Source organism: Dendropsophus ebraccatus, chromosome 6, assembly GCF_027789765.1.
Source record: "Dendropsophus ebraccatus isolate aDenEbr1 chromosome 6, aDenEbr1.pat, whole genome shotgun sequence".
In the NCBI taxonomy this organism is placed as follows: domain Eukaryota; kingdom Metazoa; phylum Chordata; class Amphibia; order Anura; family Hylidae; genus Dendropsophus; species Dendropsophus ebraccatus.
Window position 1 is genome coordinate 140,363,322 of NC_091459.1, and position 15,802 is coordinate 140,379,123.

The window sequence follows — 15,802 nt, forward strand, 5'->3', positions numbered from 1 at the left end:
ACGATTATTGTTTGAATTCGATCGTTATCGTGCAAATTCGAACGATAATCGTTCCGTGTAAAACCACCATTACTCCTTCTGCTCTGCTGATTGATTCATCTGCCACACCTGTCTCTTCCCTGCTGAGTTCCTTCTGGCCTCTACAAAGGCCTAGGTGATTGACATCTGGTTTCTCCACTCACTCTTGCTGGGTTCTGGGCCCTGGTCGAATCCCGTGCTGACCAGACCCCTGACCTCCTATAAATACTTCTTTAGTCTGTTAACCTTTTGCCAGCTATTAGTCTTTCTTTGTAAAGCGTGCTAGCGTATCTCATGTTCTTCTCTCTGTCTGCTATTTCCGGTTTCCCGACTTCAACTTCGTTATGTCACTATTCTCTTGGATCCTGTTTTTGTACCTTGCTGCCTGTTTGCTTTTGACCCCAACCTGTCAACATTCCCTTGTATGTAAGTTTGTTTTGTCTATTTTTTGTATATCACCTTAAGTAGGGACTGTTTCCATGGTTGTCCGCAGTCACCTAGGACTGTTGAGGCAAGTAGGCAGGGTCAGCTGATAGGACCAAATTAGGGCACACTGTCTATGTCCTTCCTCATCCTTCTCAGGCTATACTGGTATACTAACACTGGTACAACCGATTGCACAGTGCATTGTTTAGGAATAAGTCCTTTATACAACGAATGGTAAACACCCAGTTGTCAGTTTACTCTTACAGTTCCAGGAAGAAGAATAATAATGGATTTTTGCAATCCATTGTTTTTATTCGTTTTTTTGCATAAAACGGATGAAAAACGCATGCATTTGTCTGCATCCATTTTGATCCGTTTTTCCATTGACTTCTATTATTAAAAAAAAATTAAAAAAAATCAAAGCCTAAAATAACACAAAATATAGGTATTAGTAACACACAATATAAACTGCAGGGAATGGCAGGTTTTATGCGACTTTTTATACTTTGGCTTTGGATGTAACTTTCTTCTGATGCAAAGAATGAACTGGACCATACACAGTTATTTTCCTGTAGTTATTCTAAAGTATTACCATAGGTTAGGAAAAAAATTACAAATTTATCATATTTTGCTTCAGGATTTAAAAAAAAAAAAAAAAAGATGTTTCCTCACAAGTTCTTGGCATGCAGCGGCGGCAGACGGAGCCAAGTCACTCCAGAACAAAACCTCACAAAGAAGCAATCAAGAGGATAAAAGAGAATATAGATACAGCAGCTGAATAGGCATAAAACATTTCAAACGCCTAAAATAACACACAATATAAACTGCAGGAACGGCAGGTTTTATGTGAGTAGAGACGTGCAGTGTTCTGTATAATACTATTATTTCATGGCTGTAAGGTTTATATCCAGAGAACTACTACTACTACTACAGCCATGTTGGTTCCATGCACTATATGGCAGCAGTATATGGACAGCTCACCATCACATCAGGGCCGGCGTCACCACAGGGCTTAGCCGGGCAAGTGCCAGGGCCCACAGCACCTCTAGGGGCCCAGAGAGGGAGAGGGGCCCGGTGTTCTAATGTTCAGTCTGATCACTGTAGTGCAGGGTGATCGCTGAACATTAGAAGACGCAGGAGCAGGACCTGCACAGAGAGAGAGAAAAGGGTGAAGGAGCTGATCACATGACCGGAAGGTCCTCAACCTTACAATGGTGAGAGCAGCCCGACAGAGAGGAAGAGGGAGAAGACTGAGCTGTAACTGCTGTGTGTCAGTGTCTAAGTGTGTCAGTCAATGTCAGTCAGTCAGTGTTAGTCAGTGTCAGTGAGTGTGTCGGTCAGTGTCAGTGTCTGTGTCAGTTAGTGTGTCAGTCAGTTAGTAGTTGTGTGTGTCAGTTAGTGAGTCAATCTCAGTCAGAATCAGTCAGTCATTGCCTGTCAGTCAGTGTCAATAATGTGTGCCTAGAGACGGTCCTGCATCACATAGAGACTATATGAACTTGTTATTTATTCTATTCCAAAATGATGGGAGTGAATATGGAATCTGGCCCGATTTGTGGCTCTAACACCCTCTATTCTTTGGTAATGATATTTTAGATTGTTCTTGGATGAACTTTGAAGCATTTGGAGCCAATGATGTTGGAGGAGATCCTGCAAGTAATCTGCTTTTAATTGATCCCATAGGTGTTTGAGGTCTCTTTGCGGCCACTTGATTTCCGGCAGCCGGCTGAGAATCCACTGGCCGATCAAACAAAGTGCTTGGCTTCATTTAGACGGGCGATTCGCTCTCTTCTGTATGTGACCATATTAAAGCGAATGTACCATTAGTTCAAAAAATTCATATTACCCTATTAGCACTGGCACATACATTGTGGTGGCGCAGTCCATTTATTCAACCGTTTCCAGACGGTTTGTAATATGCAAACCACTCTATTCACTAGAGGTGGGCCCGGCGCCCCTAGAGTACTTATATCCCCTCTGTGACGGCCTCCTTCAGAATCAAGTGTGGCCGTGATTTGCATATCAATAACCCATGAAGATAGCAGGAAACGGGCAGAAGTTTCAAAAATACACCTCGCCACCGGGATGTTCGAGCCGGCGCCAACAACGTAAAATGATTTTTTTTTTTTTAACTTAGTTTCATTTGCTTTAAAGGGGTACACCAGCGGGGGGGGGGGGGGGGGGGATTTTTTTTCCTGTCGTTTCCCTCAGCCACCTCTTCCCCAGTCCCAGGAAAAAAATGCCCCCCCCCCTGCTGGAGTACCCCTTTAACATCCTGTTTTGGGACCAGGTCACAAGTATACACTGGAATACCTTGTGACATACCAGCATCACACCCATAGACCACATCTGGTCTGCTTCCCAAGGGTGGATGCTTTAGATTATGCTTTTAAGTCCTATATATATATATATATATATATATATATATATATATATATATATATATATATATATACACACACACTACCGTTCAAAAGTTTAGGGTCACATTGAAATGTCCTTATTTTTGAAGGAAAACACTGTACTTTTCAATGAAGGTAACTTTAAACTAGTCCTAACTTTAAACCAATACACTCTATACATTGCTAATGTGGTAAATGACTATTCTAGCTGCAAATGTCTGGTTTTTGGTGCAATATCTGCATAGGTGTATAGAGGCCCATTTCCAGCAACTATCACTCCAGTGTTCTAATGGTACAATGTGTTTGCTCATTGGCTCAGAAGGCTAATTGATGATTAGAAAACCCTTGTGCAATCACGTTCACACATCTGAAAACAGTCTAGCTTGTTACAGAAGCTACAAAACTGACCTTCCTTTGAGCAGATTGTGTTTCTGGAGCATCACATTTGTGGGGTCAATTAAACGCTCAAAATGGCCAGAAAAAGAGAACTTTCTTCTAAAACTTGACAGTCTATTCTTGTTCTTAGAAATTAAGGGTATTCCATGTGAGAAATTGCTAAGAAATTGAAGAGTTCCTACAACGGTGTGTACTACTCCCTTCAGAGGACAGCACAAACAGGCTCTAACCAGAGTAGAAAAAGAAGTGGGAGGCCGCGTTGCACAACTAAGCAAGAAGATAAGCACATTAGAGTCTCTAGTTTGAGAAACAGACGCCTCACAGGTCCCCAACTGGCATCTTCATTACATAGTACCCGCAAAACACCAGTGTCACCATCTACAGTGAAGAGGCGGCTGACGGATTTTGGGCTTCAGGGCAGAGTGGCAAAGAAAAAGCCATATCTGAGACTGGCCAATAAAAGAAAAAGATTAAGATGGGCAAAAGAACATAGACATTGGACAGAGGAAGACTGGAAAAAAGTGTTGTGGACGGATGAATCCAAGTTTGAGGTGTTTGGATCACAAAGAAGAACGTTTGTGAGACGCAGAAGAAATGAGAAGATGCTGGAAGAATGCCTGACGCCATCTGTTATACATGGTGGAGGTCATGTGATGGTCTGGGGTTGGTGCTGGTAAGGTGGGAGATTTGTACAGGGTAAAAGGGATTGTGAATAAGGAAGGCGATCACTCTGCACCGCCATGCCATACCCAGTGGGCAGCGCTTGGTTGGAGCCAATTTCATCCTATAACAGGACAATGACCCTAAACACACCTCCAAATTGTGCAAGAACTATTACAGCAGAAGCAGCAGCTGGTATTCTATCATAGGTAATGGAGAGGCCAGCGCAGTCACCAGATCACCACCCCATTGAGCTGTTGTGGGAGCAGCTGGACCGTATGGTACGCCAGAAGTGCCCATCCAACCAATCACACTTGTGGGAGCTGCTTCTAGAAGCGTGGGGGGCAATTTCTCCAGCTTACCCCAACAGATTAATAGCTACAATGCCAAAGGTGGGCAATGCTGGAATTGCTGCAAAAGGAGGATTCTGGGACGGAAGCAAAGTGTGATGGAAGAACAATGTTATTTCACATATAAATCATTATTTCTAACCTTGTCAATGTCTTGTCTCTATTTTCTATTCATTTCACAACGTATGGTGGTGAAGAAGTGTGACTTTTCATGGAAAACACAAAATTGTTTGGGTGACCCCAAACTTTTGAACGGTAGTGTGTATATATATATATATATATATATATATATATATATATATATATATAGCCTGTGCTAAACAATAATTGAGGCATGTAATAGGCTCAGTAAGCGAGCGCCAGTCTAGCAGATCTGCCTGATCATGTCTGCCTGTATATCAATCCGCACAGAGGTTGTGACTATAGCTTACACCTGCAGAGTACTATGTTAGACTTGTACCATGTACCGCATTACCCTGGATGTGCTATTTCATGTCCGTATACCCATTTACATGTCCACCTTGTACTAACCTTGTACCTTACTTTATGTATTTTATGTTATTACACGTATACATGTATATGTCTATATGCCCAGGGACTTACCAGTTACTTATATCTGCACTTTTTCTTTCAGCGACGTTGAAGATGGCCCTGGGTAGGGCCGAACCGTCCACTTGTCACAACGAAAACGTTCAATGTGTGGCGCCAGTGAGGTGCTTACTTTTGTACGTACCTGGCCTTGTGTGGGTCACCATGCCTACAAACACACCGTGAGACTGTAACGCACGTGAACCCCGTTGGTTCCAATGGGGGTTGCGCACATTACGGAAAACGTCTTGTTTCACATAGAGAACACGGACAGGTTTATGATACGTGATGGATTTCCATCTACTATTATAACTTAACACAGGATTCCATCAATGAAACTGGAAGTTTATTAGATTCCTTAATTTTGATATCAGACTCATAAGATGTTACATGCTTTCCTGCATTCACAATGATGCATACGTAACATGCCAAGCAGCTCTGTGCAAATTACCTGCCGCCACTAGTTTCTCAATATGTTTAAAAATCTTCTAAGTAAGAACAAATGAGGGACGGTCATGGACGTTATTAGTCAGCAAGGTATTGAACAATGTTCCTGAAATGTAGAGAAATGTCCCCAGCCCTCAAACAGCGCTATACGGAACCGGTTCATGTTAACCTCATGTCAAACTCCAATGTCACATGATCCGAATAGGGTCCTTATAGACCGTGCTGATCGGGTCAGGTCCTCGGCTCTGGTTGTGGCTGTAATACAGGTGCAAAAGACCATATAGAAGGACCACTAGGATTGTACATGGGATCACAGTATATACAGGTTACACCTGCTGATGTGTATTCTAGAGGCTCAGCATTATTGTAGTGTAAGATGGTGGGAGGCAGATGGTTTGGATGCTTGTGAACGTCAGCATCAACACATTAGAGGGGGTTATATTAAGAACTTGTGAGAGCTCTTCTGTAAATGTTGACATTGTGGGGTATATTAGCCTTAAAATCTTAAGGTGCCCATACACTTTAGCCAAAATTCATCCAACTCCACTGACTAAAGTGTATGCCGGTTTTCTAAGGGCCCTAATACATGGAGCGATAATCTGCCAATAATCAGGCTGATTCGTCAGATTATCACTTACGGTGTAATAAAGACGACGATCATCTGATGAAACGATCATTGGCTGATCGTTCTCGAATGTTCCAGTCTAAAAGTCATCGGGCACTGGGTGCACATCGCCACATGTAATAGTGAAGCGTGGCCAACGGCTGATGAATGTGTAAAAAATAATAATAATAAACCTTATACTTACCTGTCCACGCTCCCCAGTGTCCTTCTTGCTTCTGCTCTCTGCCAACGCCGGAACTTCTGAGCCAGTCTCTGAAGTGACAGGCTGCTCAGCCAATCACTGGCCCAGCACTGTTCCATCTCAGTCAGTGATTGGCTAAGAGGCCTGTTACTGCAGAGACCGGCTAAAAAGTTCCAGTGGTGGTTGCAGGCAGAGGGCTGAAGCGAGAAGGACACCAGTGAGTGCAGAGACATATGTGTAAGGATTAATATTTAACACTAGGGCAAGGGCTGCATGAATATCGCTGCACGATTATCAAGCCATGTAATAGGCTCAATAAGTGAGCACCTATCTAGTAGATTGGAGCTTGCTTACATTAGTGATCGGCCTTAACTTTCGTGAAGGAGAGAAGAGTCAGACATGTTGGATTTCATGGCCTAGCCCTTTTGTTCTGGGAGAGATAAGTCACCACCAGGGCTCTCCAACTGTAGCTCACCCCCTCCCCTCTCCATATAAGACACATCAACATTCACTCATGTTGAATGTTCTTGTGTATGAAAAGGTAAGAAGTGACAGCTGTTGGCTGTAGAAACTTTTGGCCGACACTAAAGTGTATGGACACCATTATATTGGCAGAACTAGATTTCCCCCAAAAGGATAAGAAACCTGTGGGAAGCTGTTTTGGGGCTCTTGTCCCTTGTCAGTACGGTGCTGGCTGGTCAGAGAGAAGAGTTCTTAGAGTGGGTTTATATGACAATTTGTGCCCAATGCATGAATACTTTGGCAAAATATTTGAAACCATCTGTGCTCACCTTGGCACGGGTCCTATTCAATTCAATGACTGAATTGTAGTCACTAGCTCAATACGTCGGCAGCTGATTTTGAGATTTTGCCTATATATCCATGTCTTGGAGGAACAAATCATGATGAGAACAAGGCCTGAGATGATGAGCTGATGGCAGTGTAAAGAAAATAATGAAGAATGTTTTGTACTTACCTGTCTAGGCTCACCCAGTGTCCTGTTGTCTTTTCCCTGCGTTCACTGGTAACCGCAGCTGCCGCTGAAGCTTCTGAGGCTGTGTCTGAAGTGAAAGGCCGCACAGCCAGTGATTAGCTGAGCGCCCAGTCATATCAGAGACAGCTTCAGAAGCTTCAGTGGTGGCTGCAGTAAGCAGGGAAGAGGTAGGAGGACACCTGGGAAGCCAGGACAGGTAAGTATAACTTTCTTATTTCCTATATAAAGCAAGGTCTGCATGGACATTGCTAACAATGCCTGTGCAGTCCTTTCTGCATGACTCTAGCAGATCGGCGCTCTCTTACAGCAATCAACGGGCCATGTAATGCCACCCTAAGATGAATCGTTTTGCAATTCTGGTGAACGTTCTGTTGAATTCTGAATTGCATAGAAGCATATGGATGACAAATCTAACCTGGTGATATGTCCCTATTGCACAGAAGACACCGAGCAGGAAGGTATGTCTCTTACCTTTCCCCTCGGCGCCGTTCTGGTGCAGTTAGTAGTTTGCTGTGTTGTTCGGTTAAGATTATTAGGAGCACTGGGACACCCACTGCACTGCCCTCGCCCCATTAACTCCGATCCCCCCCTAACTGGTCCAGCCCTCTCTAATTATAATCAATGAAGTGGGCCGGCTTGGAGCGGGCCGGATTGGTGCTATGGGGCAGACAGTGCTCCTACTGGCCTTTCCGGACCGTGGAGAAAAATACTAACTGCACTAGAATGGCACGGGGGGGGGGGGGAGGGGTAAGAGACATATCCTCCACTGTGGAGTCCCCTTGCAGTAGGGACATATCAGCAGGTTACATTCGTCTAACCTGCTGATAGTTCCTCTTGAATATACTAAAAATTTCTGCCAGATGATCTCTGTGAAAATCAAAAACTGTCAGAGAAGCCCAGTGAAATGCTGCTATATATAAATCAACCCACAGACTCTGAACACAGCAACCATCCAATCAGAGATGTAGGAAGAACTGAATTACAAAGTTTTCCGTGTTTGTGGAGAACCAAGACCAAAGTATTCTGATGTAACCATACTTGTAACTGCAGGTAGATGGTTGTTTTATGACATATACTTAGCATTCATAGTCTGGAGGTCTCCCTTAAAAAGCTGAACCACTGTCCCAAACTGACTATAGATCTCCATTAAATGGTAAAAATAAATATCCACTGTATTTCCTGTGCGTTCTATAAAATATTTTTCTTTTCTTTTTTTTTTCCATAAAAAAATTATGTAAAAAAATAAAAACATTAAAGAGGCAAATTATAAACTCCTTCGAAATAAAATAAAGCATGTGCTATAGTACTGAATAGAATTTAGTAGCGTTATATGTTCTAAAATATGGCTACGAGTCATACCCTGAGAAATAAGTGCTATGAAGAACCGAATGACACTCGGAAACTTAAGAAGCTTCTAAGTTCTGGAGACGGAGGTAGCAAGAGGTGAAAGAATTAAATAATCATAACAAGCACAGAAAAGAAGACTCCTCATGGTCACTTGTATGGTGCATTGAAGGAATCCTCCATTTCTTGGATACTGGAAGCGTCGGTTGAGTCATTGCTTGCTATAATGCCAACGGAAGAAAGGCTCGAAATGAAAGAATTCATCCTTCTTGCATATATATCTCGAATATTGAAATAAGGGAGATCGTTAAATTTATCCTTTGGCTCGTCTTCGTTGCACCCGTCCACGTCGATGGCTTTCTGCTTTTGATAGTACTTAGAAAATTTGTTAAAAATAATTGTTATAGGAAGAGCAACCACTAATATTCCACAAATAATGCAGACACTGCCAACCATCTTCCCGTATAAAGTCACCGGGTGAGTGTCCCCGTAGCCCACGGTGGTCATGCTAATGGTGGCCCACCACCAGCAGGTAGGAATATTCTCAAGAGGAGACAATTCATCGTCTTTTTCCAGATAATAAACCAGGACGGAAAATATTGAAATCCCAACAGACAAAAACAAAAGCAAAAGCCCAACTTCGTGATAACTATGTCTCAACGTGGCTCCTAAAGATCTCAACCCGACAGAATGTCTTGCTAGCTTTAGAATCCGAAATATCCTCATAAGTCTTAGAATTTGAACAACTTTCCCCATGTTCTCTATGCCTTCATTCTCTTCGCCCTTGGTGTCTACAACCAAGGTGGCATAGAACGGGATGATGGAGACAAAATCTATAATGTTCATAGGGTTTTTCCAGAATTTTTTCTGGGAGGGGGCGACAGCGAGTCGTACAACAAGCTCAGCGGTGAACCACACGATACAAATGATCTCCACCACTTCGAGAATGGGATCTTCTATTTCTCGATCATTGCTATCGAACCTGTGGAACTCGGGCATACTATGGATGCACATTGCTACGATGGAGGTCAAGACTACGCTTAACGAAGAGATGGCAATAAGCTTAGCCGATAAAGAGAAGGCAGGGTTTTCTAGACGGACCCATATTTTCCTACGAACATTCCCAAATTTTAGAGAATCAAACATCTCCAGTTCTTTCTCGAAAACAGAGGACTGGTCGGAAGACGAGCCCACGCTCATGACGTCACTTTTATCCTCCCAGTCCCGTTCCGAGATGATTTCCTTTTTTTCCTGATATTTGTTACTACAACAAGAATCAATGAAGAGCTCATTAATGCCCCAGTATTCTATCTCTTGGCAAAAGGAGAACACACACAACTCCTCCATGACGTGAAGCTTTCCCGTGTAGTAAAAGTTTAAAATATATCTAAATAGAGACGGGTTACGGTCAAAATAATATTCCTTGTCTACTACATTGTAGTCATCGCACAGTTCAAGTATGGCTTCTTCCGAATGGCAATTGAGTAGTTTTCCAAGTCTGGTGTGAGGGAATTTTTGGAGGGTCGTCTGAGCCACACATTGCTTGAAGCCCCCAACGTTTAGCTTCACCACTTCATCATCACTTCTGGTTCTATGAAAGAATTCTCCATAAACCATCTTGACTCCTTCTTCACATTTCACCTATGGGCAAAATGAAAAAGTTTTAGCGCAAGTGTTAAGTGGTAGAATTTTACTGTAAAGGTTTTTAGGGTGAATTATATATATATAATATATCATGCAGCCAGGTTATGTGGCGGCTATGGGGCCCATGGAGAGAGGAGGACCCAGACCAGGTTGGCGACATAGCTACAAGGGTCCTACAAACAATGATGGGGGGAAACGAACCCAATGATTATGGAAAGGACATGAAACTAAGAAAGTACCCTGATTTAACACCTGGCACCCCCACCAATCAGCTGTTCGGCCAAGCACGTATACTGGGACTTCAAGGTGAATGGAGCCAGAAGAAGACTGCTCAATGTATAGAGTATAGAGTATATAGTACCTTTTAGACCATATCTAGGCTAGTGCCATGCTTTTTGCCAAAAGTCCCTATTACATGGATGGAACGGGTCCATAAAACTCACAGCTTAGCAGTTCTCCACTGGGTAATAAAAAGTAATCCTCTAAAGACATGTCAAGAGTTAAAGATCACACCAGGTCTTGGCGACCCACTGTGTTCACGAGATATAGCTGAGCCGGCCAGCCGCGAGATCTAACTGATTCACTTCATAGACTATAATGAAGCACATCAGTCAGACAGCCAAGAATGAAGTGTGTCGCCATCTCATGATCACTAGATATCAGGAGTGTAACCCAGAGGACACCGGGGAGCGCGGACAGGTAAGTACTGATGAGCCTGCAATCGTTTATCTGTTTTAGTGCAGTTCGTTTTAGGTTCAGTTCGGACAAAGCCAAACTTTTTTTCAAAGTTTGTCGAAACTGCGGAACCAAACTTTTATATGTTCGCTCCTTTGTAGTCAAAAGTTAATCTATTTGACACTTCTATGTGAAAGTTTTAGGCTATGTTCTCTGTACACTCAGAATATACATCGGCAGCCTGTTAACAAAAAGGCTGCCGACATATACCATGACATACTGCCAACTTACCAATCGAGTTTGCCAACGGATTATATTCAGTTCATTTTCAGAACTTATTTGTTAATTTTTAGGACTTACTAGCATGATCTGCTATGTTCTATTAAAGGGGTTGTTAACCAATTTTTTTTTTTCTTTCAAATCAACCAATGTCAAAAAAGTGCCAGAGATTTTTAATTTACTTCTATAAAAAAACCTCACGATTTCCAGCACTTATCATCTGCTGTATATTCTGCAGAAAGTGGTGTATTCTTTCCGGTCTGACACAGTGCTCTCTGCTGCCACCTCTGTCCATGTCAGGAACTGTCCAGAGCAGCAGCAAATCCCCATAGAAACCTCTACTGCTCTCCAGACTAGAAAGAATACAACTTCCACGAGGACATACAGCAGCTGATAAGTACTGAAAGAAGAGATTTTTTTTTTATTGAAATAAATTTAAAATCTCAGGCACCAGTTGATTTGAAAGAAAAAAAAAATTGGTGAACGACCCCTTTAAACTCAAAGCGTCTAGGCAGACGATACCTTCTCGACAGATTGCCGATGTATATGCCGAGCGTACAGAAAAAACATGATTATAACATAGTCTAAATGGCTCATGAACACGGCTGTGTGACATTGATTGCATTGATACTAACATAAGGCCTATTAAAGTAACCCAGCTCTAACAATAGAAAGAACTATATGCAAATAATCTTTGTTTCCCACCTTTGTGTCAGATCACATGATGCGTCCAGTAACCTCCACTATATGGGCACAATCTCTAATATTAACAGCAAATAATAATAATAATAATAATAATAATAATATACAATGTATACTAATATAAATTCTGTTATTGAGTACATTATATTGAACTATAGACTCGTCTGCGATAAATAATTATAATCACTTATTACAGATTTCCTGTTTGTCCATAGAAAATACTGGCTGGCTGTCATATATGAAAAAAATTGTACGGAAAAAAAATGACACTTCAGGTTGGCCGTCTGGACAAGCAGGTGTATTAAAGGGGTACTCTGGCGAAAATCTTTTTCTTTCAAATCAACTGGTTTTAGAAAGTTCTATAGATTTGTGATTTACTTCTATTTAAAAATCCTACTTCTTCCAGTACTTATCAGCAGCTGTGTGTCCTGCAGGAAGTGGTGTATTCTTTCCAGTCTGACACAGTGCTCTCTGCTGCCACCTCTGTCCATGTCAGGAACTGTCCAGAGCAGCAGCAAATCCCCATAGAAATCCTCTCCTGCTCTGGGCAGTTCCTGACATGGACAGAGGTGGCAGCAGAGAGCACTGTGTCAGACTGGAGAGGATACACCACTTCCTACAGGACATAAAGCAGCTAATATGTACTGGAAGACCTAAGATTTTTTAAATAGAAGTAAATTACAAATCGAGATAACTTTCTGAAACCAGTTGATTTGAAAGATAAAGTTTTTCGGCCGGAGTACCCCTTTAAGTTCTTCCCTCTCCGATCCATGAATTACACATTCCAATAAATCTTATCTCTTGGGGGGAAATCTATCAAGAGCTTTGCGCCTATTTTTTTAGATGCAACTTTTTTTTTTTAATCTGTCTTTTTTGAGTATTCATCCAAATGTTCACATAATGCGGGATTAGCACCCAATTTATCATTTTAGACTTCTGAAAAAGTTGCACAAACAGGTGCAGGCCTACGTCTGGTCAGTATACGGCGAATATTTTTGCACAATTTTTTAGACTTTTTTTGTTATTTTATTTTTTTTACTTAGATACAATCACTACGGCAGTGCTACATTCTAATAAATCAGTCACAAGATATTGGAAGAAACTACACACCAATCCTCATTAGAATAGTGGCACACATTAGACTCCTTAATAAATGTCCCTCTTGGTCTTTATAATTATAGTTTACATGTTTATTCCTATTTATGAAGTTTTTATACACTTTCCCTATTTCCGCTGTGTGTTACGCTGTATTCAGAATCCCCCTTGGATAAACCGTCTGTCTAAAGTGACTGCCCAATCCTTTCCATCCTTATGTCAGCAATTCCACCTTACTTGCAGATATTAGACCGCTGGGATATTGTTCCTTAAATAAGAAAGATGAAAGCTATCCCCCTCTAATAAGTTATTAGTCCCGGATGGTTTGCAGAACATCCTCATCTCAATTTTTATATCAATCTAGTCGGTTAAATCCAATAACTTGACACTAGATTTATTCATTTCCCATGTAAATTGTAAAGCCATGCGGCTGTCATGTCAAACCTGGAATAAAAAGAATTCTACGGATATATGAGCATTGGAGATGAGCGCAACTGGAGCATGCTCGAGTGCAATAGTTCGGCATTTCATTACCGGTGGCTGAAGTAGTTGGATGCAGCCATAGGAAGTATGTATACATATTGTCATGTACTCCCTATGGCTGCATCCAACTACTTCAGCCACCGGTAATCAAATGTCAAACTATGAGACTTCAGCCTGTGGCAAATGACTGTATCCATGTTTTCCAGGCAGCCTTAGGGTACTATTACACGGGACGATAACATTGGTCAACAGTCAAAAAGGTTTCGACATGAAAACAGTTGAACTGTGGGGTGCTGAGATCGAAAATGATGTTCAAATTTGGACATTGGCTCTAATTTTCAAGATATAGACGTACTTTCTATACTTCTCACAACCTGTGATACAATACTGGGAAACATTTGCATCATCAGTATTGCATCATCAACTGGTATATTGCATCATCTTAGAATGACCAATAGTTATGGTATAAGGCTAGGTTCACCCTGCGTTTTTGCTCTCCGTGTTTTTCATCCAATTTTTGGGAAAACGGATCAAAAAAAAAGATGCATTTGCATGCATCCGTTTTGATCCGTTTTGAACACTACTTTTGTGTTCGTTAAAAAAACGGATCCATTTCGATCCGTTTTTTTATTATTTATAATGGAAGTCAATGGAAAAACGGATCAAAACGGATGCACACAAATGCATCCATTTTTCATGCATTTTTTGCAAAAAACTGATGAAAAAACTGATTGCAAAAATGCAACGTGAACCTAGCCTAAGGTATCGGGGTAAATGGAACCCACCAATGCTTGCAGATTACTGTTGGACAGTTATCAGAGACAATCCCATGTATGAATATAAAAGACGTGTAAATGCACCGAGAAGCCATTGATAAGGACCTACATTCCAGAGTTCTATAAACATAATTAATTTGTAAAAATTCTTGGATCTGCCTGTAAATTGTAGTTGATTTCAGATAGACCTAAGTTTCCTATGAATATTTTTAAAAAGATTAGGAACAGTAACCTTGCTTCCTTATGATTGCAGAAGTAATAAATATGTCGGCTATTATACTGTATTCTATACAATTCACAAAACAGTAAGGCTAGGTTCACACTGCGTTTTCAGCATCCGTTTAACGGATCCGTTTTTTTTAACGTCCAGAAAAATAGGGTCAGCAACGTTTTTTGGTCCGTTTTGGTCCGTCAAAAAAAACGGATCCGTTTTTTTTTTTTATAATGGAAGTCAATGGAAAAACGGATGCACACAAATGAATCCGTTTTTTGCAATCCGTTTTTCATGCGTTTTTTGCAAAAAACGGATGTGTTAAACGGATGCTGAAAACGAAGTGTGAACCTAGCCTAACATGAGAACTCTTCCATATCATAGAAACTAGAGACAATTAACATTTTTCCTTGTGATATTTGAATTCAGCACATAAAAATCATTAAGAAATGGCTAATTTTATTTCTGAACCAAACAACTTTTGAAAATTTGTTGACCAGTGTAATCGGCCGAATCGGTCATCGGCTGATCGTTGATATAGGTTTGGACCTATAAATGTTGGCCACCGACCGCAATGCAATAGCGGTGCACGGCCGACGGCTAAGTAAATACATTACCTATCTATGGTCCAGGGCTCCTCTTGCGCTCTGCTTCTTCCCAGGTCCCGCGCACTGCAACTTCAGAGCAGCCTGTCTTAGCTGACAGGCCTATCAACCAATCACAGGCCGGGACCGCTATTGTATGCCAGTTTAGCAAGGGCAGCAAGTACATCGGTAATGATGTCCCTGCAGCCCTTGTTAAACGATTATCCGGCCGTGTAATACGACCAGTAAACAAGCGCCAATCTAGCAGATCAGCGCTCGTTTACAGTTATTATCGGGCCATGTAATAGGCCCAGTAAACAGTTTACAGTTATTATAGGGCCCCCATCGGCCCGTGTAGTAACACCATTAGGGTTGCTGCATCCAACTTCTTCAGCCACTGGTAACCAAATGCCTAACTATTGGACTCGCGCATACTCCAGTTGCGCTGATCTCTAATTAGCATATAATGGGGTAGATATAGTATATACAGAGTAAAGATAACTTTGGATGCATTTTTGGTTCCTGATTTGCATCTTTTTTTGCAAAAAAAAGGGGTTTTGACGTAGGTTTTTATTATGTTGCTCGCGTTCTCTTCTACAGCCTCCATCAGAGAAGCTTTTCTCTAGCGGGGGAATTTTTATTATCAGCCCTTCTCTTCTCTCTGATAAAAGTCACCTTATTATAGTCGGTCTTTGATGATGTCATGAATCAGGTTTACGAGGAATGATAAGGGCAAGAAGAGTCTGTGCGGAACATCACTGATAGCAGGACACTGCAGGAGGCTGTAGAAGGGAAAGTAAGCAACATTGTGAACACAGACCTAGAAAAATGTGCCAGGCAGGAATAAAAAATGCATTGAAAGGTGACCGTAGCCTTTTGGCCATATTCCATGTCTTTTGGCCCTAAAAAAAAAAAACATCTG

General features: G+C 41.6%; 1 protein-coding gene across 3 annotated transcripts in view; it reads right to left on the minus strand.

Moving 5' to 3' along the window:
- Positions 1-8,303: 8,303 nt before the first annotated feature.
- The window catches only part of KCNS3 (potassium voltage-gated channel modifier subfamily S member 3), a 60,549-nt gene continuing 53,050 nt past the window's right edge, over positions 8,304-15,802 (minus strand). For 2 of the 3 annotated variants that reach the window (XM_069974092.1, XM_069974091.1), the window contains exon 2: positions 8,304-10,072. In XM_069974092.1, coding sequence (XP_069830193.1) covers positions 8,582-10,048 — 1,467 coding nt within the window. In that variant the 5' untranslated portion in view covers positions 10,049-10,072 and the 3' untranslated portion in view covers positions 8,304-8,581. Of the gene's footprint in view, positions 10,073-15,555; positions 15,577-15,802 lie in introns of those variants that run through there. The other variant, XM_069974093.1, reaches the window with a different exon arrangement.